At 44.7% G+C, this 26,202-nt stretch overlaps 1 protein-coding gene across 2 annotated transcripts in view; it reads left to right on the top strand.

Annotated features, from left to right (window-relative positions):
• The window catches only part of NEK7 (NIMA related kinase 7), a 92,968-nt gene that overhangs the window by 9,749 nt on the left and 57,017 nt on the right, over positions 1-26,202 (top strand). For both annotated transcript variants that reach the window (XM_066379880.1, XM_066379879.1), the window contains exon 2: positions 24,535-24,619. In XM_066379880.1, the coding sequence (XP_066235977.1) occupies positions 24,560-24,619 (60 nt within the window). In that variant the 5' untranslated portion in view covers positions 24,535-24,559. The remainder of the gene's footprint in view (positions 1-24,534; positions 24,620-26,202) is intronic.

Genomic DNA, 26,202 nt, shown 5'->3' with positions numbered 1-26,202 from the left:
ATGAATAACCTGTTCCTTTTTCCATGACCGCCTTCTTTCCGTTGATAACAAGTGCTGGTGCTCAGGCCCTTCTAACTGCCCCCTCCCGCATCATGTGTCAGGAGACAGGGATAGGTCTTCGCATGTAAGTAACGGTATGCAATCCAGGAAGCTGAACGGTCATTTCTTTTTTTTTTTTTTTTTTAAATAAATTTTTGTTAATGGTAATGGGATGACATTAATAAATCAGGGTACATATATTCAAAGAAAACATGACTAGGTTATTTTGTCATTAAATTATGTTGCATACCCCTCACCCAAAGTCAGATTGTCCTCCGCCACCCTCTATCTAGTTCTCTGTGCCCCTCCCCCTCCCCCTAACTCTCTCCCTCCCTCCCTCCCATGTCCTCCCTCCCCCCACCCCTGGTAACCCCCACACTCTTGTCCATGTCTCTTAGTCTCGTTTTTATGTTCCACCAATGTATGGAATCATATAGTTCTTGTTTTTTTCTGATTTACTTATTTCACTCCGTATAATGTTATCAAGTTCCCATCATTTTGCTGTAAATGAGCTGATGTCATCATTTCTTATGGCTGAGTAGTATTCCATAGTGTATATGTGCCACATCTTCTTTATCCAGTCTTCTATTGAAGGGCTTTTTGGTTGTTTCCATGTCTTGGCCACTGTGAACAGTGCTGCAATGAACATGGGGCTACATGTGTCTTCACGTATCAATGTTTCTGAGGTTTTGGGGTATATACCCAGTAGAGGGATTGCTGGGTCATAAGGTAGTTCTATTTGCAGTTTTTTGAGGAACCACCATACTTTCCTCCATAATGGTTGTACTACTTTACAGTCCCACCAACAGTGAATGAGGGTTCCTTTTTCTCCACAGCCTCTCCAACATTTGCTATTACCTGTCTTGTTGATAATAGCTAATCTAACAGGGGTGAGGTGGTATCTCATTGTAGTTTTGATTTGCATTTCTCCAATAACTAATGAATCTGAGCATCTTTTCATATATCTGTTGGCCATTTGTATCTCTTCCTGGGAGAAGTGTCTGTTCATGTCCTCTTCCCATTTTTTTATTGGATTGTTTGTTTGTTTGTTGTTGAGTTTTATGAGTTCTTTGTAAATTTTGGATATTAGGCCCTTGTCTGAGCTGTTGTTTGAAAATATCATTTCCCATTTAGTTGGCTGTCTGTTTATTTTGATATCAGTTTCTCTTGCTGAGCAAAAACTTTTTATTCTGATGTAGTCCCATTCATTTATCTTTGCCTTCACTTCTCTTGCCATTGGAGTCAAGTTCATAAAATGTTCTTTAAAACCCAGGTCCATGATTTTAGTACCTATGTCTTCTTCTATGTACTTTATTGTTTCAGGTCTTATATTTAGGTCTTTGATCCATTTTGAATTAATTTTAGTACACGGGGACAGGCTGTAGTCGAGTTTCATTCTTTTGCATGTGGCTTTCCAGTTTTCCCAACACCATTTGTTGAAGAGGCTTTCTTTTCTCCATTGTGTGTTGTTAGCCCCTTTATCAAAGATTATTTGACCATATATATGTGGTTTTATTTCTGGGCTTTCTATTCTTGAACGGTCATTTCAAACTGACTCTCTGCCAGTGTTTGTTTTGTTTTTTTACCTTTTTCATTCATTTTGGAGTTTTGCTCATGACCATTCGTGCTCACCTTTTTTAAAAAAATGTTAAAATGTGTATATATACTGAAAAGAAGTACTTGCAGAAGAAGGTTTTGAAGTCCTGGATGAAGTCCAGGTTCTGGTTTATATCTTTTCAGCTGCCGACCACAGAGTTTGAGTCTCCGTGTGAGCTGAGTTAGCACCGACGGACTCAGCTGGAGAGGCGCGGCAGGCCTGGGGGTGAGCGGTGCCCATGGGGTGCATGGGCAGCCAGTCTGCAGGGGTGGATAACGGGTGTTGAGTCAGGAAACGTGAGGACCCTGAGGTTCCAGCTGGTGGTCCCTGACAAGGTCTTTTGTTCACACGCTGGTTATCATCCCCTGAATGCCAGCCTTTCCCCAGTAAGACGTGAAGGCCCGTTTGTTTCTTTCATATGGACTTTGTGGGGTATTTGCACATGCTTTTCAAAATGGGGCCCGGCGGATGGTGCAGCAGCATCCAGTGTTACAGTGAGGTTCATGTCACGGTCAGCTTTCTCTGAACTTGGAGGCCCATGTGCCAGGACACAGAGACATGGAGCATTGGTCTCGGGAGACTTCCAGCAGCCACGAGACAAATGCGGCCGTGACTCCCTTTGCGCCACGTGCCTTCTTTCCCATCTGCCCCTTCATTCTCCCCACTCTCCTAGTGGGCCTGCCTGGTGCACAGGTGGGAGAGAGAAATGTGGGGGTGTTGGTAGGCTGCTGAAAGTGAGCAGCCATCTAAACACAGATCTAGCTTGTGCTTCTAGAGACACATCGGTTTCTATGGCGTGCAGAACATGGGAATGCAGAAATGGCCGAACACGGCACCATCCAGCCTGACCCACCCATTTCCCACAGTCCCACATTCAGCCTGCCTCTGACTGGCCTTTCTGGGTTCATTCTTTGCACTCCCCTATATTTTAGTCACATAGCACCACTTACCATTTTTTTGGATAAATTTTTCACCCTTTCTGGCTTCCTTTGTGGTTTATCTTTATGCTTTTTTCCCCACCGTTTTTAATACTTGTTTTCTGCACTTCAGCCATCCACTCTCAGTGTGTGAAGAAAGTCTTTGTTCTGTGAGGTTCTGCTTGGATCCGACACAGGAAGTTGGAGGAAGTCGTCCTTTGGCCGCCTCAGGGTTCAGCACTCTGTCCCGTTGTGTTCTCCCGGCATCTTTTGGTACCATGGGCTTCTGGAAGGTGTGAGTCACCTCCCGTGTGTCTCTATGTTGGCTCTACAGCCACTTGTCAGAACTGCTGTTGAGGGGATGGTGGGTGACCCCAGCTCCTCCATGACTTGGGCAGAAAGTCTGGGCGGGTCTTCGCAGTGAGAAAATGTCCAGGGCAGTGGAGCAGCTGGTTTCAGGGAAGTCTGGGATGAGTGCCAGACACGAGTCCCTGCAAGGCCCGGGGAAGGGCATGGATGAGGGGTCTCACATGTGACAGAGGTAAAGGATTGATCTGCAGGTGGTCATGAGCATGTCATAGATCTGAGCACAAAGTCTGGGCTGGTGTCTGGTTTCCGAATTTTAATTTCTGAAAGGTCGCGGAGTGGGGTGCGATGGGAACTGGGCTCGGATGGGAACCAGGAGTAGCAGACATGAACTTGGGGAAAATCAGGAGAGTGTAGGGTCAGTACAGACAGACACACGTTTGGCGATGAGGTGTAAGCTACAGGCTTGGGCAACAAGGAACAAAGAACTGAGTTCTTGGAATGAGGAGACGACGTTGAAAGGATGAGCAGTTAGGTTAGGCTGATTTGCGGCTGATGAACTGAAGGCCCCTCCTTAGCAGGTGCGCCCCCAGATCCTGTGAAGGGGTCTGGCTTTCCACAGGGGGGGCGCCATGAGAGGTGCTTATTATAGAGGCTTGCCAGATTAATTCCATTCTGACTTTCTGACACTCTCCTCACAAAGAAGACATCATACTGAGCTGCCTAAGGAAATGACTAGCTTAACACTGAAATTATTTCCTTCTTAATAATTACTAACTGTAAATTGATGGAAGATTGTCATCTGGTATGTGGCGGTCAGATACTGGCTTAGAGAAAGGTTGTTCCACTTCTAAATAGATACATTTTACTTAGTATCTTTTCATAGTTTTAATGGCTGGAAGCTTAGAAGAAAAATCACAATGTCAGTATGACATCATGTTGGCTGCTCCTACTATTAATTTAAACTAATAATCTTTATTCTTTGGATAGTATCTGTGAAATTGTGGCTTTATATGATAAATGCAGGTGTTTTTGGTGTGTGTGTGTCTGCGTGTGTTAAGGGGAGTACACACTGTGTGGTGTGTGCTCCAGACAGCGAGTGACGGTGACGTGCCCTCAGTGAACTGGTTCGGGTTTGGTGAGACCACCGGCCTGGCGCTGCTGCAGTGCACGGTGCGCAATCCGCCGAACTCGAGTTCAGCTCTGTGGTGTCAAGAAGAACGTAACAGCAGTTTAGTTTGTCAGGAGGCAAATTTTAAAATGTAAAATATAACCATTATTGACCTGATGAGCAAGAACGTTGAGAAATCTTATTAAAAGCTGGGACAGTTATGGGCAACTCTGAGTCAGTGGCTTTTACATACTTGCTTTTTTCTGTCCTTTCTGAATTTTCAATTTGCATTGGAAGTCTGTGCAGAGTGAACGAGAGCTCAGGCAAACCCGGAAACCCAGGTATTGTTCCTCTCTCTGTTCGGAGGGGGGAGGCTGAGCAGGAGGGAAAAGGCAGCTCTTAGCAAAGCGGGGTGACCAGTCAGTTTGTTGTGTTAACCACCAGTTATGTCCTCCTCACCGGTCTCCCGTTGAATAGACTGGTGGAAGCCTAGCTCAGATCCTAAGCCTGTCACGAGGGCCCAGGGGAGGGTCCAAGTGACACTCTCTGGGAGGGTTGCAGGGGATAGATTCTGGCCACTGTCTCCCCAGGGCGCTCTGGGCCTCAGCTCCCTGGTCTGGGTTTTAGCAGCATCAGGCGGAGTAATTGAGAGAAGGAAGTCTTTTAAAACTACTTCCTGGTTTACTGTAAACCGTATTATATGAAAAGAGGATTTTGGAAGTTCAGGAATAACCTGTGCATAGATCAGTGTCTGATAAAGTACATATGCAAAACAAATGAGTAAATAGCATTAATAAGCTTTTTATGAGGATTGAATGTAAAATCATGTGTTATTTCTAGAAAACCTATTACATTTTTCTTTTATTTAAATGAAAAGTGGTTTTTTTTTCTGATGATTTTTTTTTGGTTAGTAAGCACTTGTTACAGACTGAAGGCTGTTAAACAAATGACCTTACAATAAATAATTCATACTAATGAAAGCATTTCCAAGAAAGAGAATGTATTCCATAGGGCCTTATCAGTGGCACTATGATAGAATCCACTGCCATGAATTATTTAGCACAAGGAATTCAGTAGAAATTTTTTAATAATTGGGTTTGGAAGATGGGTTCAAGCTGCTCATCTCAGCCCTTTCTGTATGCCTGTCTCTTGCTCTGGGTGCTTCTAGTTAGGTGGCCATGATCTTTCTAGTTTTACAATGGAATGGTTGTCTAGTGACCATGCCTTTGCCAGGGTTTAGTTGTTGCTGTGTGAGTAACTGCATGATCTGGCAGAAATATAATATAATATAATATAATATAATATAATATAATATAATATAATATAATAATGTAATATACCCACACTTAACCTAAAATTAGAAAGTCTATCAAAAATTTTTTGGACAGATTTTGAAAGGGCCGAATGGACATCATTTACCTTCATAGGGGAATTCTCCTGTAAGGAAAGCAGAAGGAATATTACTACCTTATACCTGCGTACCACTTCATACTTTGAGAAGTATTCAAACTTAATTCTCTTAACCACTTTATTACAGCAGAAAGCTTCCTGGACTTGTTACTGTGAGATAAGGATTTGAGCCCTATCCTGTCATCACAGACTCTCTGCTCATTATGAATTCTCGCTGGGGGGAGGGGGGGGTGTGAGCTGACCTCTGGGGTGTGACTTGTCTTACTCATTCAAAGTAGATGCTCATGTGAGTTTGAACTAGGCCTGGTGGTTAGATCTGTATTGTATTCTTTATAATTCTTTGTTTTCTAAACTCAGTTATTTAACAATATTTATTGGGCTTTCATATATAGTAGAGGTAAAAAAAAAAAAAAAAAAGAGGAAGAAACAGATTCTTCCCTTAAGTAGTAGTTGCTGTTGCTGGTGTCAGAGGTTAGGACCCCAGACGGACAAGTAGCTGAGTCTGAAGCAAGGCTGTCCAGGTGGCTAGCCGGGAAGGCACGCGGCCGGGAGCTGCCCTGGCACTGGGAGAAGTGTAAACGGTCCACTGCGGCCAGAGCACAGCATTTATAATGGGGACGTGCAGCCTGGTGAGGAACAAGGCGAAGAGAGTGTGTTCCACTCAATGAAGGGTTTTAAGCAGGACTGTGTCCTCATTAGATTTTCTCTTTAGATGGATGGTTATTTATTTATTTATTTATTTATTTATTTATTTATTTATTTATTTTTTACAGAGACCAAGAGAGAATCAGAGAGAGGGATAGATAGGGACAGACAGACAGGAACGGAGAGATGAGAAGCATTAATCATCATTTTTTGTTGCGACACCTTAGTTGTTCATTGATTGCTTTCTCATATGTGCCTTGACCGTGAGCCTTCAGCAGACCGAGTAAACCCTTGCTCAAGCCAGCGACCTTGGGTCCAAGCTAGTGAGCTTTGCTCAAACCAGATGAGCCTGCACTCAAGCTGGTGATCTCCGGGTCTTGAACCTGGGTCCTCCACATCCCAGTCTGACGCTCTATCCACTGCGCCACCGCACGGTCTGGCGAGATGGATGATTATGTTGAGTGTAGAGAGTAGGAATTAAATGACCAAAGTTGGCAGAGCAGCTGGTAGAGCTGTAGCGAGAGTCCTGAGGGCCTGGGAGAAGTGGAGAGGCGATGGGGAGATGGATTTCATAGTGGGGACTCTTATACAGGTGAGGGAATAAAAGGGACTGTGACCTAGAAACTCCATGGGGCGCCTGGGTAGCAATGCCCTTCACTGAACAAGGGATACAGAATAGAGCGGATTTGAGGTGCTTGGGATTCTAGACCTTTCTGGTTTGGCTGCCGGGCTGGGAGGTCCAGTGTGGGCGGAAGTGAGATCCTGGGGCCACCAGTTCATACATGGTCAGTGTGGAGGAGGCAGGTTGAGTCTGGCTGAAAATGCACGGTTATTGACTTAAATAATCATGGGACTAACCATTAAAAGGATCTCGGGCAAGAGAATCAGCAGACTTGCTTATTGACCATTGAGCAAAAAATATATTTTGTAGGCCCTGGCCGGTTAGCTCAGTGGTAGAGCGTTGGCCTGGCGTGCAGGAGTCCCGGGTTCGATTCCCGGCCAGGGCACACAGGAGAGGCGCCCATCTGCTTCTCCACCCCTCCCCCTCTCCTTCCTCTCTGTCTCTCTCTTCCCCTCCCGCAGCTGAGGCTCCACTGGAGCAAAGATGGCCCGGGTGCTGGGGATGGCTCTGTGGCCTCTGCCTCAGACGCTAGGATGGCTCTGGTCATGACAGAGCTACACCCCAGATGGGCAGAGCATCGCCCCCTGGTGGGCATGCCGGGTGGATCCTGGTCGGGTGCATGCAGGAGTCTGTCTGACTGCCTCCCGTTTCCAGGTTTGGAAAAATGAAAAAAAAAATATATATATTTTGTGTAGAAATGAAAAAAGCAGATAAAATATTTCCTTAACACGCCGTTTATAGTGCTGATTCACACTGCTAGCCTGGTTTATTTCAAGTAGGTACTAGATTAAGTAGTTTCAAATATGTACATATGCAGTTCTTAGCAATACTGTGGTCCCCAATCCCCGGGCCGCAGACCGGTACTAGTCCGTGGGCCATTTGGTACCAGGCCGCAGAGAAAGAATAAATAACTTACATTTTTGTTTTATTTATATTTAAGTCTGAATGATGTTTTATTTTTAAAAAATGACCAGATTCCCTCTGTTACCTTTGTCTAAGACTCACTCTTGACGCTTGTCTTGGTCACGTGATACATTTATCCATCCCACCCTAAAGGCCGGTCCGTGAAAATATTTTCTGACATTAAACCAATCCATGGCCCAAAAAAGATTGGGGACCACTGCTGTAATTGATAAAAGTAAGACACTGGAACTAGTACCTTCATCCCAGAAACAAGGGATCAGAGTGTTCTCTTAGTATCACAGAGGCCAGAATAATGGACAGTCACGTTGGATGCCTGCTGGGAACAAAGCAGAAGGCTGTGACTACAGAGTTGTCTGCACAGGTGAGGTGTTTGCAGGGCCGAAGTCCTGTTCGCGTGTGAGGACCACGAAGCGCTGATACTAGGTTGGCCAGGGTTAGAGATATGTGTCACGTGTGTGCCGCCCAGTCTGATTATGTGAAAATGTGTTGTAGAAGGAAAGTCAGGATGAGTTTGGGAAAAGGACATCTTTGTCAAGCACATTGGGAATGAGCCCTGAGACAGAAAACACATAGAGGCAAGACTAAGCGGTGTTACACAGGGTCGGGAACGGGGCTGAAGGCCAGAAGTAACTTAGAAGACAGGCTGTACCTAAGAACGTGGGGCCGGCGGGCTAGGGGAAGGGCACAGCGCAGCCAGCCCTAGATAACTGGACCAGACTGCATTTCCTGATGTGGATTTCAGGTAACCTTTGATAATCCACCAAAATCTGGTTAAAGGATTGAAATGAAGTTGGAAGCCACCATACAGAGCATATGTTTGTTAAAGTCATGGACAGTGTTCAGGTGAGCAAGGGATGGCAAGAGGTGAACAAAATAAACAGCAAGGAAATGAAAAATGAGAACAAAGATGATAAGTATCCATGAAGTAGTTCCCTGTTCGTATTCAATTTCTCTGTTACAAGACAGACTCAGGCCCTGGCCGGTTGGCTCAGTGGTAGAGCGTCGGCCTGGCGTGCAGAGGTCCCGGGTTCGATTCCCGGCCAGGGCACACAGGAGAAGCGCCCATCTGCTTCTCCACCCCTCCCCCTCTCCTTCCTCTCTGTCTCTCTCTTCCCCTCCCGCAGCCAAGGCTCCATTGGAGCAAAGATGGCCCAGGCGCTGGGGATGGCTCCTTGGCCTCTGCCCCAGGCGCTAGAGTGGCTCTGGTCGCGACAGAGCGACGCCCTGGAGGGGCAGAGCATCGCCATGGTAGTTCTATTTTTAATTTTTTGAGGCTCCTCCATATTGTTTTCCACAGTGGCTGCACCAATTTACAACCCCACCAACAGTGCATGAGGGTTCCTTTTCTCCGCATCGTCGCCAGCTCTTATTATCTCTTGTCTTTTTGATGATGGCCATGCTGACAGGCGGGAGGTGATACCTCACTCTGGTTTTAATTTCTGTTTGGGACAATATGGGTGAACCTTGAGGGTGTTTATGCTAAGTAGAATAAGTCAGACAGAAAGACAAATACTGTATGTTCTCACTTATGTGGAATCTAAGAAAACAAACAAGCAAACAAAATCCCAAACTCATAGCAAAAGAGATCAGACTTGTGGTTCCCAGAGGTGGAGGAAGGGGGTCAGCAGGTACAAACTTCCAGGGGTGGGATAAACCGGCAGTAGGAGGTAAAGACAACATGACTATAGCCAACACTGCCACGTGATACATAGGAACGTTTAGAGGAGATCTTAAGAGCACTCATCTCAAAGAGAATATTTTTCTTTTCCTCTTTCCTTTTCTATCTGTATGAGCTGATGGATAGTAATGATAACTGAACCTATTGTGGTAATCATTTCACAACAGATGTAAACCAAATCGTCATACTATATGCTGTAGACTTATACAGTGATATTTGTCAATTATTTCTTTTTTTTCTTTTTTCTTTTTTGTCAATTATTTCTGAATACAACTGGGAAAAAGAGGATTATCCTGACCCAAAGTGTATCCTTGGTGAAGGAAGATTCCTAAGGACTCCTGTAATGGCGAAGGGTTCATGCAGGGGCATCAAGGGATTGGGGGGGGGGGCTGCGGCAGGCTCAGCACTCCCCAGGATGTGGTTAGGTTTTGAGCTAAACACAATTTTCTATGGTCTTGAGGACTGCCATGCATCCCATGAAACCAGGGCTTTGGACTGTGGCTTTGCAGGGCCTGAGTCAGTTGTGTTCATACAGATTTCTGCAGTCTTTCAGTTTCCAGGAAGAGACTGCAGTTACACAGGGCTTGGCATGTATACAAGTGTGTGTGTATGTGAGTAAACACATAGACTGGATATAATACCGATTTACAAGTGTCAGAAAAATCTGAGTGCTGTGATTGTCTCTTTGTGTGATCTTCTGTCAGTCATGTGACTTCTGTAGTCTGAAAGTGATTTCCCTTCCTCCCTGTGAGGTGTGAGAAGACACCCTGCAGAAATGTTACAATGTTAGTGAAGCATGTCACTCTCATTTTGTGGGAAGAGGTCACATGAAACATAGGATTTAGAAGCCCTAAAAATCTTGGCAACGAAAAAGCCTGCAGACCTCAACCACCCCTTTTTTTCTTTTAGGTTTTCAGTTTAAAATCAAACATGAAGTTTTAACTTATTTAAATGCCTCCACATTACAGAGAAAATTGACCAGCAATGCAGTTGTGTTGTAATTCACATCGGTTTTTATGTTGCTAACATTCTGTTAATCAAAGTAATTTATTCAAGCTGTGCACCGAAGCCTGTGGTTTTACCTGTGCAGCCCGATGGACTAGGACAGAAGAGGACAGAGCAAGATGTCCGTCCTTTGTCGCCGTTGGCTGGAGGAACACAGGCTTCTCCTCACTTGCCCAATGGCACTGGGAGACCCTGCCCTGACAAGGAACGGGGTCCCCAAGCTTGTCTTCGCTGGGTGGTGATGGAGTCTGTCCTGGAATTCATCATTTTTGTTGCTCAACGCAATTTCCCCCTCGGGTATGTTATTGTTATTGTTGTTATTATTATTATTTTTGCTGATAATTATGACCCTGCACCAATTTTGATAATTATCGTAATCTTTTAGGAAGGAAGACAATTGATGTGTAGCTTTTGCTTACGAATTGAAGAGTCACAGAGAGAACCCATACAGAGTATTCTCAACAAGAAGATGTGTTGAAATGTGTTTCTTTGAGAAAACACATTTTCAGGCTTGTTAAGTAAAGGAACATTCATATAGTCACTTACTAAAAATAAAAGTGTGAGTAAGTGGTGGGCTTATAATTTCACGCATTTTCCAGAGTTGGTTTATAATGGGGAACACTGTGTTTAAATACTTCACAAAATGATGCTCTCAATATGCATTCAAACCATGATTGACTTCTTTTTAGTGTAAGAGAAACATCAATACAGGGAAGACTACAAGGGGATAGATAAATTATGAATCTGAGATTGTCACCTGTATTGCATAGTTTTCCCATTAACTTTAGACATGTGGTAGTTTGCTACTTTGATGAGGTAAAGACTTATAAATTGGAATCTTCGAGCATTACATCTTTAAACAGTTCAGGGAACAACAAATGCAGAGCACTAACTTAGTTTTTTTGTGGGTCAACTGTATACTTGGTATATAAGCAAATCAAAGCTTTTTCTTCCTGGTATTTTAGACCTCAAATTCATTGATCATCAACTGCTTTGTAATAGTGCTGCCCTTCATGAAGATACTCATGGGGCGGGGGTGGGGGTGGGGTCTCTGAAGATTTACACCTGTATTACCACTTAGTATGTGCATAATCTGATGGCCTTTTTTCAGTTAGGAAGGTGTTCTCGGACAGACATTAGTAGTAGTTTCACAGTTCTGGTTTTTTTCTCTTATTTAATCGTATATTAAATGCGTAGGATGCATAGGCCGCCCCTTCTATGCGGACAGGTTGTTTATCTCTTAGGCTTTGGAGAGAAAGCGTGATGGGTGTGAAAGTGTGTGTGTGGTGGGTGCTCCTGCTGCCAGGCCTGTGCCCTCCGTGTTTCAGTGACGTGGAATCCAGTTGATAATCAACAGTTACCTACTGTAGCTTGTGAAGGCATGTTGTGGGGACACAGCCGCTTGATGGAAGGGGGGTTCAGAGGAACCCCGCACAGCCTGTACCATTAAAGACTCTGTATCTGACTGATAGTGTCATTACCAGTGTAGGGAAGGTCTGCCGTGCCCATGGAGCATACCATGCTACCACATGGCACACTGCAGAGCAGGGCTGCCATGGGAACTGCAAGGGATGCGTGTGGTTGGGACGGACTCCGTGCATGTCCCATGGGAGCAAAGCGCCTGTGCTGGGCTTTGAGGGGAAGCCACAGTGGCAGGGAAATTCAGATTCCTGAAGCTCAGAAATGGGCCAGTTTGGCAGAAATAGTAGGACATGAGGCTCTGACTCATTCTCTTTCTAGCTGCCAAAGCGGTGTCTGTAAAATGAAAATCCACTGCCATAATGTCCTGAGAAGCCGTCTTTAGAGGCAGTGCTGAGTGGCCCGAAACGTGAGCCATCTCCCGGTTTTCCTTGGGCTGTGTCACTGGCCAGTGCTTCTGAATGCTTCCTTGCGAGGCGATGAGCTCTTCAATGGAAGGGTGCATCTGCTGCACGTCTTTTATCCTTGCTACCTGCCTGCTTCAGAGAAGGAATTCAGTGCATTGTTGTGGAATGCACAGGGGCCAGGCTAAGGAATGTGGATTTTATTCTAAAGACAGCAGGGAATAATTAGTTCTTAAAACAAAGGAATGATATAGTGAAAGTTATTTTAGGGTGATTCATTTATTTGCAGTGAATTATTATGCATGCCAGCCTTCTAAACATTATACTCTGAAATACTTCGGACTTATAATAAATAGTGTATATAGTGAATGATGTCCTAAGCACCTGTGGTAGTTAGTTGATGGAACCAAGGTCAAATACCTGCTGCTTATTTATTTTTTTTTACTATAAATTAGCATTATAATTAGTTTTTAACCACTGGTTTTTAAGTTCACTAAGACAAAGCAGGATTAAGTATGCTTTATTTTTTCATTCATTTGGCAAATATTCGAGTGCTTGCTATGTGCTCATCATGTTCTAAGTACTGGGGACACAGTGATGACAAGCAAACACAGGATACCTGTGACTACAGGAAGCATTTTAAATGGCCAAGTCACTGAGAACTCGAGTTCAAAAATCATGTGAAGAAAACGTAAAACAAAAAAAAAAGTTTTCCTTTCTCTATTCTGTTTTTCTCAACAGGACATCACAGACGGAAGTCTGGGAGTGCAGGGACATCCCCTGGACTTCCTTGGACATTGTGCATATTGGTGGTTTCTGGACCATTTCTTAATGTGATGCCTAATTAACAACGACTTTCTTTAAAATGATCTTATAACGACATATGCACATGCCAGACTTCAGTTTTTAAAACCGTATTAATGCCATTACTGCTCAGTATGCGTAGATTACTCCCAGTACGCTAGTTCGAGCAGTGTGTGAGGCTTTGGCTCTGTTCATTGGGCAGGTTTACAAACGGGCGCACGTTGTGAGGACAGGTGAATGTTGTTTCTCTCAGGCATCAGAATTCTTTATCAGTCTATGGCTCTGTAACTAAGTGCTGTTTTCTGAAAGTGCATGTGAAAAACCACCATGAGTTTTAAACTTTGTTTCTTCAGTTGATAAGCTCAACGTACTTCCTGTCAACCTATTTGAGGGAGAGACAATTTTTACATGGCTGTTGCTGGAAAAATCTGAATATTTTTTGCATTTTTAATAAGCTACTTATATATTCATAGAAGTTTTTTATTTTTATTTTTTTATTTTTATTTTTATTTTTTCATTTTTCTGAAGCTGGAAACAGGGAGAGACAGTCAGACAGACTCCCGCATGCGCCCGACCGGGATCCACCCGGCACGCCCATCAGGGGAGACGCTCTGCCCACCAGGGGGCGATGCTCTGCCCATCCTGGGTGTCGCCATGTTGCGACCAGAGCCACTCTAGCGCCTGGGGCAGAGGCCACAGAGCCATCCCCAGCGCCCGGGCCATCTTTGCTCCAATGGAGCCTTGGCTGCAGGAGGGGAAGAGAGAGACAGAGAGGGAAAGCGCGGCAGAGGGGTGGAGAAGCAAATGGGCGCTTCTCCTGTGTGCCCTGGCCGGGAATCTAACCCGGGTCCTCCGCACGCTAGGCGGACACTCTACCGCTGAGCCAACCGGCCAGGGCCTCATAGAAGTTTTACTATCTATCTGGATCATTCAAAAATCTAGATGATTTGTAACTAATGGTTAACTTGAGGATTTTTAGATGATGTTTGGACTGTGCTGAAAACAGCTTTTCCTTCTGTAAAACACATCTCCACAACATGGGCAGGGCAACAGTGACAACATGACACTCTTCTTCTCAAATGAAGTGTCAGGATGTTCTGAGCCACAACAGAGCATCCCTGGTGGGTCTGGGAAAGTCCGGTGACAAGACACTTGCAAACTATTAGAAAAGTTTGTATCGAAAACAGTCTGTGGTTAACAGGTAGAGGGGCTCAACTGTGTGGTTATGAGAGGAAGTTAGACTTTTGGGGGTGAGCACAAGGTAGTGTATATACAGATGTCAAATTATACTGATTGTGCACCTGAAACTTACACAATGTTGTAAACCAATGTTACCTCAATAAACAAAACAAAACCAAACAATGTCTTCACTGTCCTGTTTCCGAAATATATACAAGCATGCTAATGGGGACACTGGGCACATTGTTAGTATCTATCCCCTCTCTGAGGTGCTTCTTTTACTAGAAGTTGCTGTCCACATTCTATATTATTTCTTTTCCCCAAAAGAGAAGGCTTTTGCTTAGTGATCCTGTATTTGAACTTTGTGTTGACATGATGGGAATTGTGTCTATCAGTTGAATGAGCCAGGTTTTCGGGCAGATATTTTGTTTTAAAGAAGTGTTATCAGTGGTCACCTCCTTTTGTGTACCGTTCAGATTGTGAACCCACGCCATATCCCACATTTTTTTCACTTCATGCTGCTCTGGGAGGGAGCAAATGAATTCTACCCGTTCCAAATGTGCCCCATTGTGGCTTTCATGGTGATCTACAGACATTCTGCTCTGGCCTAGGAACTGAGAAGCTCATTTCTTAAACATTATAATGGTCTAATGTAAAAAGATTGGAGGGTTAAGAGTCCCATTGCTTTGACATGTTAAAAGTTGCCAGCCACCTCTGACCACCCATGAACTGACCTTTCTGTATATGAGGCGCAGACTGAACACCCTGTGTTGGGCAGTGCTGCCACATGCCTCCCCCATATCCCCTCGCGGGAGGAATTCCTGCTTGTCCCCTCAGCAGAAGATTGAACCGCCCTGATGACGTATGAAGACTATAGAGTCTAGTCCAGGGGTCCCCAAACTTTTTACACAGGGGGCCAGTAGTTCACTGTTTCTCAGACCGTTGGAGGGCCGGACTATAAAAAAACTATGAACAAATCCCTAAGCACACTGCACATATCTTATTTTAAAGTAAAAAAACAAAACAGGAACAAATACAATATTTAAAATAAAGAACAGGTAAATTTAAATCAACAAACTGACCAGTATTTCAATGGGAACTATGGGCCTGCTTTTGGCTAATGAGATGCTCAGTGTCTGGTTCCATATTTGTCAATGCTAGCCGTAACAAGTGATATGACGCGCTTCCGGGGCCCTGACGCGTGCGTCCCGCATCGCTGCGCTTTGTGGCGCCACCAAATACAGCACACAGGATGCATCCTGTGCTCTCTCACTGACCACCAATGAAAGAGGTGCCCCTTCCGGAAGTGCGGCAGGGGCCGGATAAATGGCCTCAGGGGGCCACATGTGGCCCGCGGGCCGTAGTTTGGGGACCCCTGGTCTAGTCATTGGGTCTGTAGTCTTCTGTTTACTGTTAAAATGTTAGTTCAGTTCACATGTGGCTCATTACATATTATGAATATAATTCTGAATTCAGATTTTATGGGGTTTAATGCCATAAAGGAAGAAAGTGAAAAGAATGTCATTTAAAATAGACATTTGAAAATTTTGTTTTTGGTTAATTATTATGTAATAAATCCCTGATTCTATGAGCCGACATCTTATCATTTGATTATATTGAAGCACAATTGAGTGAAAAGGTAGATATCTGCGTCTTTCAAATGATAAGAAATAAGGACTCATTCTAATTCTGGGAGTCGGACACCACTCATAGGATACTACTGAGTACAATATTGTAGCATTCGGCCAATTTTAAGTCAGACTTTCCATTATTAATCCTTCTTTTGGCTTATATAACTTTTGGTTGAAAATTCTTTCCAGGGAACAATTTGTACACAGACTTTTAGCCTGGGAACCAGTATCATGAGCCACTTACAGGTCTCTTTCAACATGCCGACTAATGTTAAGGGCTTTTATGATGAAGGCAAATTTTATGTTTCAAGATATTGATATTTATTCATTTGGGACCAACAAATTAAAATTATTTAATTCATCCCTCGGGAGGCTGCATTATTTTTCATATTATACTCAGAATAGCTTCTAAACTCAGATGATAAACAAAAAAAGACTTGTAACTCCTCAGTTCAACAGGATTTAGTTGATTTTAGGAAGCTGTTGGAAAGAATAAAGAATTTGTATTTCGATTTAAAAGTTAAACTTAACTTTAGATTTCAATGATCAAGAAAAAAGGAGAGGGGATTATTATTTTGTGTTACTTATGTGATTTGTGTGCTATATAAACAAATGTTAATTTCAGAATACAAGGCTGCTGGTCAGGGCCCACCAGGGAAACAGAACCAGTAGGGTCCACATGCAAATGCACACAAACACACTTCTCTCTGTGTGTGGTTGCCTTAACCTGTGTAACTAGCTATATCTACACACACACACACACACACACACACACACACACACGCAGGTTTAATGTAAGGAATTGACTCACATGGTTATGTAGGCTGGAGAGCCCCAAAGTCTGCTGTCAGCAAGCCAGACACCCAGCAGAGCGGGTGGTGTGGCTCCCATCTGAGCCCAGAGGCCTGAGAACCAGGGGTGGCAATGGTGTGAGTCCCCATCCAAGGGCAGGCAGGAGCCAGAGCTGCAGCCCCGTCAGGAGGCACCCCCCCCCCCCCATTGTTTCCTCCAGGTCCTGTGGACTGGCTGAGGGTAAATAATTTTTCCTGTGCTCTTGGTCATATCATTTCCAAAAGTGCGTGCAGTATACTGGAAGCAAGTGAAACAGGTGAAAGTGTGTTTGTGAAAATATGAAACTCATCATTCAGCTTCATTTTCTTAAAGATGTAGATGTAGAGGTCCCCCCACTCCACAACTACCCCCCACCAACAGAGCTGCTTTCAGAATCCACTGTGAAAACCTGCAGTTTAGTCCATTTTAGGGTTCTCGTCTGGGAACGTTGCCAGTTTTCAGTCAGATGCAACAAACATAAGCAACTGGTAGAGATGCCTCTGAACCCCAGGGTGCCCCCACGCCCCAAGTCCACGCCTCGTATTTTCTCATCAATTGGCACGCAATCCACTCAAACCGGGAGAGTGGTGACATTTTTCAGCCGTTATTTTTCTTTAACACTGTGGGATGACTTCCGCTCGAACAGAATGACTATGAATTGGGTGTGCTGCTTTATGGGGAGCTAGTGTTACCATGGCTCTTTCTGGTGGGCACATCACCTCTCATGTGGTAACGTGAACTGGTCTGTGGGCGGAGTGCCACCTGAGTTGTCCCTGGTGGTGTCCCCAGTGGCTCATGTCCACTGATCTCTGCTTTGCTCTCCCTCCCTCCAGGTGGCCTTTCTACGGTCCAGGGTTATTGGATGGACTTAACTGAGCACCTGCCGTCTCTTTTGTCCTTACGTTGTTGAGGTCCATAGACTTACAGATGGTGATTCTTGTAGCATGTGATGCGCAGGTGTATTTTACTGCATAAGACTTCATTAACTGACTGACTTTCTGGGGAGGGGGTGGCGTTGGTGCGTGTTCTGGTGAGGAGGGGGTAGCAGACGTGTGAATTCATGAGACCCCCCAGCACTTATTCCATAGGTCATTTCTGTGTAAAGTAGGTGGGATAGCCCCAGAATAGTTCAGTCTTATTTTAGTATAAATTTAATAGGTCTGTATTCTATTCTGTTTCAGGGATTGATTTTATTAATCCCACTGGAAATGGGCAGAGGGTTTCAGATCACCTGGGCCAATAAAATAGTGATATCTCTCAGGTCCCGAATTGTCACTGGGCCAGAACATGACTGACATTGCTCGGATCAGGGTGAGCAAACGATGACCTGCAGGCAGATGTGGCTGCTGCCCATCTTTGTCAATAAAGCTTTATTGGAACACAGCCTGTCCTTTCTGCTGCTTTACCATGTGGTTGTGTGGCTGCTGTAGACAACAGGGCCTGTGACGCTGTCAAGTCCCCCCTCTGCGCCTGACGTCTGCTTTGTCAAACCTAGAGCTTCCCTTCTTTTTTATACAGCCTCTTGTTATTGTTGCAGTGTGCTGGCCAGGACTTAGAAAGACACAACTCTCTGGTTGTCCTTACCTGATTTTTACACTTGCCTTTCTGCTCCCGGGGCTTTGCTCTGTTGACTGTCATACCCTGGAAGGATGAGGTGACTTTGAGGGATGCAGGGTTCCTGCACCAGCATGGGGGAGGGGCAGTGAGTGTGGAGGAAGCAGTGGGGGAGGGAGGTGTGTCTCCCCATGTAGAGACATACTTGAAGGTCACATTCAAGTTTAGGGCAGGATGGAGCATGTGTTAAAGTTGACTGAGAACACACCCTGGTTCAAAGCCGTTGGAATCAGGGAGCCCCTTGTCCAGCAGGAGCTTTCCCAGAACCACGCGGGGCTGTCCCAAAGAGCATGGTCACTTGAATTCTGCAGCAGGGTAACATTGTGTGTGTGAGGACAGGTTATCGCAGTCATCCATCGCAGGGTGTCCGGTCTGCTGACTCTTCCTGGCGGGACGTAAAAAGTCAGAGGTGCTGCAGCCACGTCTGTTTCCAGACCAGAAATAGCTCAGACGCGGCCTGGGCAGCTCCTGAGTGCCACATTCGTCACACTGGCTTAGGCCGTGGCCGTCCGGTCTGTGGGCATCAGTTGCAGTCTGTCCGCGGGCGCGGGCGCTGGAGCAGGTGCAGGTGTTGTTGGGACCCGGGAGATGTGGCCAGCCTCCGTGCCCAAGGGGGACTGAGGCCCCTGTCAATCACCAAGTGAGTAACTCGCTCAGGCCTTGTGTGGAAACTCCTTACTCTGGAAGGTGTTATTTTTGGGCTGGAAGCAGATGACTGGGCCCCAGCAATGCTGTGAGTGCAGCTTCTCGGCGGAGCAGGTGGATGTGCTTCATGCGCCTCTTCTCTGCTCCCACTGTCCCGCTGCGTGCCTGCTGGGCTCCCCCTCGTCTGAAAGGGCTTGGGTACCAGATGGGAAGAGGAAAAAAGGAAAGAAAAAGAAACAAAAATTTGTTGGGAAAAGACCTTCCTGCCACTTTAAAAAAAATCATTTTTAATTAAATTTTTTTTTTTAAGTTAGAGAGGTGGAAGCAGACACTGACTCCTGCATGCTCCCCAACTGGGATCCACCCAGCAAGCCCCCTGCCTGGGGATGCTTTATGCATCTGGGGCTGCTGCTCCATTGCTTAGCAACTGAGTTACTTTAGTGTGTAAGGCAGAGGCTCCATGAAGCCATCCTCAGCACCTGGGGCCAAATTACCCCAACCATTTGAACCATGGCTGCAGGAGGGAAGGAGAGAGACAGAGAGAGAGAGAGAGAGAGAGAGAGAGAGAGAGAGAGAGAGAAAGAGAAAAGGAGGAGTGGTGGAGAAGCAGATGGTTGCTTCTCCTGTGTGTCCTGACTGGGAATCGAACCCAGGACTTCCACACACCTGGCCAGTGCTCTACTGCTAAGCCTATCTGCCAGGGCCATGCCATGTTTTTATATAATGGGTTTAGGGGAAAGGAGAGAGGGAAGAGAGTAACATTTGGAGGGTTTAGTAAGGGCCACGTATTATTATCTTAGCTTACAAGTATACAGTATAGGATTTTAATTTGTGAAAACAAATAAAAATTACCCTGTATAATAATTTTAGATATTTCCATATTTTGGCTTTTTAGTTTGTTTTTTTGCTTCTAATGACGTCACCTACTGGCTTTTGAAGTTTAAATTAAGTTTTAACTTTAGTCTCAAAAAATAAGGCAGAATGAAAATATTAGGTAATAGGAAGTCTGTGTTAAGTACATTTACGGTGCACTGAGTTATAGTAAATCCGCAAGACCTATGTCAGTAAATCTGCAGGACATGGGAACTGGTGAGTTGGCCGAGGTATGCTCTTGCGTGATTTGGGTCCTTGGTCCCTTGATTATTGGTCTACAAAGCCTTTGTGTCTAAGACCCTTAACATGTATGTGTTCATTAAGGAGGAAGATAAAATTGAACCAGCAGGTGTCAACAGCCTGTAATCAAACCTTGCACTGAGGTGAGGCTTTGCTTTGTCACTGTGCAGAGATTCTGCATGTACCAGCTCTCCGGGGTGATGCAGGGGGCATCTGCGTTCTGTGCAGAGTTCTCCTTTACATGTGTTACCCCAACAGGAGATGGTCTGTGTTTCAAAGAGCATGTCTCAAGTGTAGCAGTGGCCCTAACAACATTTAGTTCAAAGAAAAAGATGTTGTGAACTTTTCTTCATTTCAGTGTCTTGAAAAAAAATCCACATAAATTATCCCAAATCAAAAAAGCTTACATTTAACAGTTGAAAGATTTCTCTGGTTCTCCGTGCTGTACTTTTTTCGATGTTCCATGCCTATTGGCTAGTTAATAGCCATACGCATCTTATAGGAAACATTGGTCCCTATAATGGGCTTAACTTTTCGATGAAAGTATGGCATTTACATCCCTTCAGCATATAATGAGCTGTTTTACTTTAGATCTATTCTTGTTCATTGAATAGTCATAGGAAGGTAATGTCTACTTTTCTATAAAATTGGAAGGTCCATTACATTGCTCAATTTTTAAATAATTTTTATTGGAAATGCTAGCTTTTATTTCCCTCTCTCTCACTCGATGACTTAAAAAAATACAAATCCAGTAGGCAAATATATTCAGTCTTTTGCAGTAATCTCCTTAACTTAGTAACAGTACAAGAACGATTAAGGAAATCATCAGAGACCTTAAGGGAGATGTGTGGGATACAGGATGACCTGTAAAATTAGAGTAAAACCTCATATTCCTCAGCAGTCCCAGTCCTGGATATTTATTTACTCAAATAAAATGAAGGCTTGAACCTGTACGTAAATGTTTATAGGGCTTTATTTGTCATTGCCCCATGCTGGAAGCAATGGCAATGTATTTGGGTTGGAGAATGGATAAACAAGCTGGTACATCCATACGCTGGATATGTAGATGCCCCTAATTTCAGGTCATGTGTGTTTCCTTCTGTTTAAATCAGGGTTTGCAGCTTTGGCAGGATTCTCACAGAAGTGTTTTCTTCTAAGTGCATCATGTTTGGAAGTATGTGATGTCTATCTAACTTTAGTTTTCTGGCTAAGGTGAGGTGTGCTAGGTTCTCTACTGTAAGATTGCCTTTTCTCTTTGTAATTAATAAATAATTTTTGTGTGTGTGGGGGGGATACTTTGAAACACTGTCATTGACTTGCTCCACTAGATTAGCATCCATTGATGATTCTTGCCTGAATCAATTATTTCCCTGAAGACTGGCAAATAGTGATTTTTAAATTCTGTCACTTATTCTTTGTTACGTGGCATTATCTAGTAAGGAGTAACTTCTTCCTTTTCCACTGTTTATTGTTTTCTATCTTTTTGACTCATGAGTTTTATTTTATTCAATGGATTATAATGTTACTCTTAAATGGTTCCAAATGTGGCCAGTGGGAACCCATTCAAGCTGGCTGGGTCCTTTTGACACGTCCACACTGTTCTTTACACACTGACTTATTTTCTGGCACCATAGAATGTTTTGGGCTCAGTGTATACTTTCCTAGCCCCAGCCCTGTCACCAGACATCTCCTGGGAGCCCTGAGTCCTGTGAGTGGAGAATGGCATTTAGAAACCAAGAATGGGTGCTGGATCACTTTCATGGTTTTCACTATAAACATTGAGGTTGGGGTGCTTGAGAAACAAATCCTTCTCTTCAAAGACCCAATAGTTATCTTAGTAGCTCTTGAAAACTGACTCATAATGACCAGAAATGTATGAATGAACTATTGATTCTGGTACTTATGCTCACTTCTCTTTCTCTTGTTTGATATGGAAATCTTACTGGCTTGATGATGGGAAATACTGCATGACTCAGCCAGTTAAATTAGAGACCAGAGGGTGAGGTCAGAAATATTCCTGCTGAATGGTGAGTTTGGGACCAAGAAAAATATTTAGCTCTGGATTTCACTATTTAGGCTGTATCAAGTATCAGTCACTCTAAAATTTCCATGATACCCTTTTTCAGTATATAGGTGTCACATGGGATGTAGGGTTAAGCTGATGACTCTCTTTTGTACTAAAGTAGTATTGCTGTTTTAATACGGCTGATCCTCATTACTGTTATTCATAAGTTGTAGCTGTTTTGCAATGATGTATAGCTGATTTCTATTTCCTCATAGATTATTTAGATGTTACTTACAACTTGAGATTTTATGAATAACCTTGATGAGTGAAGGGTACCTTCATTTCAAGAAAAGGAAAATCTTAAATAAGTTTGAATTATTATGCTTCAACTCTTCAGAGTTCTAAAAAAATCAAGAAAAGAAAAACTTCTGCCTGACCAGGTGGTGGCAAAGTGGATAGAGCGTCGGACTGGGATGTGGAGGACCCCAAGGTCACCAGCTTGAGCGTGGGCTCACCTGGTTTGAGCAAGGCTCACTAGCTTGGACCCAAGGTTGCTGGCTCAGCAAGGTGTTACTCAGTCTGCTGAAGGCCCACGGTCAAGGCACATATGAGAAAGCAATCAATGAACAACTAAGGTGTTGCAACGAAAAACTGATGATTGATGCTTCTCATCTCTCTCCGTTCCTGTCTGTCTGTCCTTATCTATCCCTTTCTCTGACTCTCCTGTAAAAGAAAAAAAGAAAAAAAAAGAAAAACTTCTAAAGCTTTTATCTGAAATCTCTCTTTAGACTTATATGTGCATAGCTTTTACATTGAAGATTTCACGATTTCATGTGGCCCTGGCTGGTCACTCAAGTGGTAGAGCATTGGCCCGTGTGTGGATGTCCTCGGTTTGATTCTGGGTCAGGGCACACAGGAGAAGCAACAGTCTGCTTCTCTCCCCTCCCCCTCTCACTTCTCTCTCTTACTCTTCCCCTCCTGCAGCCATGGCTAGATTGGAGTGAGTTCATCTTGAGTGCTGAGGATGGCTCCATGACCTCCACATCAGGCACTAAGAAGAGCTCAGTTGCTAAGCAGTGGAGCAATGCTCCAGATGGGCAGAGCATTGCTCAGTAGGGGGCTTGCTGGTTGAATACTGGTAGGCGAGCATGTGGGAATCTGTCTCTGTCTCCCCTCCTCTCACTGAATAAAAAATAAAAAAATAAAAAAATTTCATGTTGTGTCAAGAATTGGTTATAGAGAAACTATGTAGTGTGATGGAATCATCAAAGTGCATGTTTGAAGAAGGAAGTATTTTGAAATGAATAGAATCTGAACATACATTTATTGTCCAATCAGATTTACTCTAAGCTTTACATTGTTAGAAGTTTTTAAAATCTCATGTGCAGAGTGTGGTGGGAGAAGAGAGACCAGGGTGGGGGCTGCTATAGTAGTCCCTGCTGGAGAGACAGTGGCCCCTGCTGCAGGTTGTGCCGGTACTGAGAGAGACAGTGGACAGATAGACCTGAGGGACTCTGGAAATAGAACCAGTGGCAGTCACTGGTGTGTGGCTGCGGGAGCAGCAGATGTGGGTAAAGGAAGAATGAAGAATGGATTTGGGTGTTTGACTCAACTGGCTCCCCTGAGGATGGTGGGGTACAGGGTGGGGTGTGGTCCTTGACCCCCTCTCGTGTGGTCTGCAGGATGGGCATGATTTCTGCAATACCACTAAGTCATTATTCATGAAACCACTGATGCCCCAGCTTGAATCCCGCGCTCAAGCTGGTGACCTTGGGGTCTCGAACCTGGGTCCTTGGCATCCCAGTCCGACGCTCTATCCACTGCGCCACCACCTGGTCAGGCATCAGGAAGGTTTTAAGAAGACAGGACACAGGATAGAAGAAAATATTTGTAATACAATGACCCACGCCCAGAATATTTTTGTTATTTTTTAAAGAGGACAGTGAAGTGAGGCTGTTTGTTTCCCCACCAGCTAATTCCATTTCGGAGGATCCTGGTTTGGGCCCACACGATGTTGCTGTGGAGAGCTTGGACACTTGGCATTGTGGGGTTGGTGTGGGAGCATCTTCTGGAGGACATGGCCCATGCCCTGTTTGCAGCTCAGTGTCTGTGTCTTGTGTGGGCCTGGCACGCACCTGATATTCAGCCTGTGTGTGCGAAATTAGTGGAATGAATGTTACAGTTACAAGAATAAATGGCCTCCTATGAGAACTGGCCTTTAAGTTCAGACCTAAAAATCACAGTCTGCATTATAACTGAACAAGCAGAGCTAAGTACCACCCTTAGTAGAACATGACCATGGGGCGCATTTTAGGCCTGTTGGACACCGAGTGTAGTTGCCGGAAGCTTCCTATGGCCTTTTCCTCCTCAGGGTGGGGAGTGGAGGGCGGAGCCTCCAGGATCCATGAGGCCTAATGGGGAAGGAGAATTTCATCCCACAGGCTCGGGTTTGCCAAGCACAGAATGCTGCCTTGGAGTACAGAAGCGGTGAAACCATGACTGTTGGTGTTGGCTGGCTGGAGCCAGGGGCTAGTGATGGCAGTTTTTGAAGTGCTAGGTAGTTCTCTGGTGCCTGATGATCAACACACCCTGGTAATGATGTCGTTACTTAAATTTTGTCTGTGTGTTTTTGCAGAGCTCTCAAGTTGCTGTTGCTTCAGATGATGGATGAACAATCACAAGGCACGCAAGGGCCACCTGTTCCTCAGTTCCAGCCGCAGGTAATGTTCTCGTGAGGGCGGCAGAGGGCAGACTTCTGCATTAGTGTGGCACTCCCAGTTCCCATAGGAAGTGAAGGAAGGAGCCCATATGCTGATTATGAGTGCCTGAGTCACAATCAGAACTGTTTATATTTTCAGAGAGTATTTTAGAAGACTTAGCTCTCCTGTAAAAAAATGAAAAAAAAAAAAAAGTGACTTGTGGGCTGTGAGGGTTACTCTTAGGCTTAGGAAGTGAAGGCCAGAGGGTAGTACCCAGGGTGTGCCTGTATTTTGTGCCCATCTTTGCTGTGGCCAGTGACCCTGCTTGTCCACACTGCCTTCCATCAAAGCCACTCTTCTCACTCTCGGACTGGTACAGTGCTTCTCCTGTTATGTAGTTGCTTGGTTTTTTATAACATAACATGGAGTAAGAAGAATGTTTCAGTAAAAACTGCACCTACACCACTGAACTTAATTATCTAGTGTCCTGCGTTAGCTGCAGAGGCTGCCGTTATGGGGAATTGGCACCACCTTCCTGCGGTGGCACCTTGATCTGGTGCACCTGCCAGAGGCTGCGTCTTTGTTTGCCAGTGGAGGCATTCTGCACTGTGTCTCTGTTTTCCTCTGCTACTCTTGTCTCGGTTTTGCTTAGACAGTAATGCAGAAATTGTGTGCAGAATTGATAGGTTTTCCAAATGAGTTCTGTGGTCAGATGGGTTTGGGAGACGTGGGTTACATTCTATGATGTTTCTTCCTCAGAGCCTCTTGTACCCTGATGTGCTTGACTCTCCCAGAGGAGGACTTCGGGCGTTGTGTTTTCCAAGCTTCCTTGCAATCCTTGCAATGGGACCCTATCTTTCTCTCTTTCAGCCCACCTAGCGACTTCTCCCAGAATCTATGTCTGTGAGTCCAGTTCAGAGTTAACTGTCTTACCTGTCTAAACTGTCCTGCCTGCCGCTGACTTTGTTCCTTGTGACCTTCTGTCTTTTCCAGCGTTTGAGATCCTGCCCATCTATCAAAGACCATCTAGAATACCATCTCTATCAGGAAGGCTCCCCCATTTTTTAATTTAATAGCTTTGCTTGGAAACCTAATTATACATTCTTTGTCAGTCTATTCTGGTATTTCTGACACCTTCGTGCCATTTCCTGTGGACACTTTCCTCCTCTCTCCTGTTGAGTTGAGAAGAGTACCCTGCACCGAGGAGGGGACCCTGTGGCCGTGCAGCCCTGATGTGGGGCAGGGGCTCGACATGAATGTGCCCAGAGCCAGCCAGGACTCCGGCAGGCAGAGCAGTCTCAGTGTGCCCTTCAGCTCGCTGGGTTCTGTGTGGCTTTTTGTTGTCCCTTCTGAATTCTCTGTGTTCAAGAAAGAGACCCTTCTGCTTAGAGTAAGGCAGTGTCTCCACTGGTTAGATAGGATGGTTGTTTGAGGTTTGAACTCCATCTCTGGTGTTGTGGTCATAAATTTTCAGGATTATAGGAAGCAGCATCTGTCAGATACAAACATGACTTTGTGCCAGTTTGACACACAGACACACGCGCTACCGTCTCTTGTCACACTGTCTCCAGTAAAGACAGCTGAGGAAGCAAGCACTTCCAAAA

The sequence above is a fragment of the Saccopteryx leptura genome, chromosome 1 (genome assembly GCF_036850995.1).
Source record: "Saccopteryx leptura isolate mSacLep1 chromosome 1, mSacLep1_pri_phased_curated, whole genome shotgun sequence".
NCBI lineage: Eukaryota > Metazoa > Chordata > Mammalia > Chiroptera > Emballonuridae > Saccopteryx > Saccopteryx leptura.
Note: the sequence above shows the minus strand (reverse complement) of the source record. Positions and strands in the feature narration are given on the sequence as shown.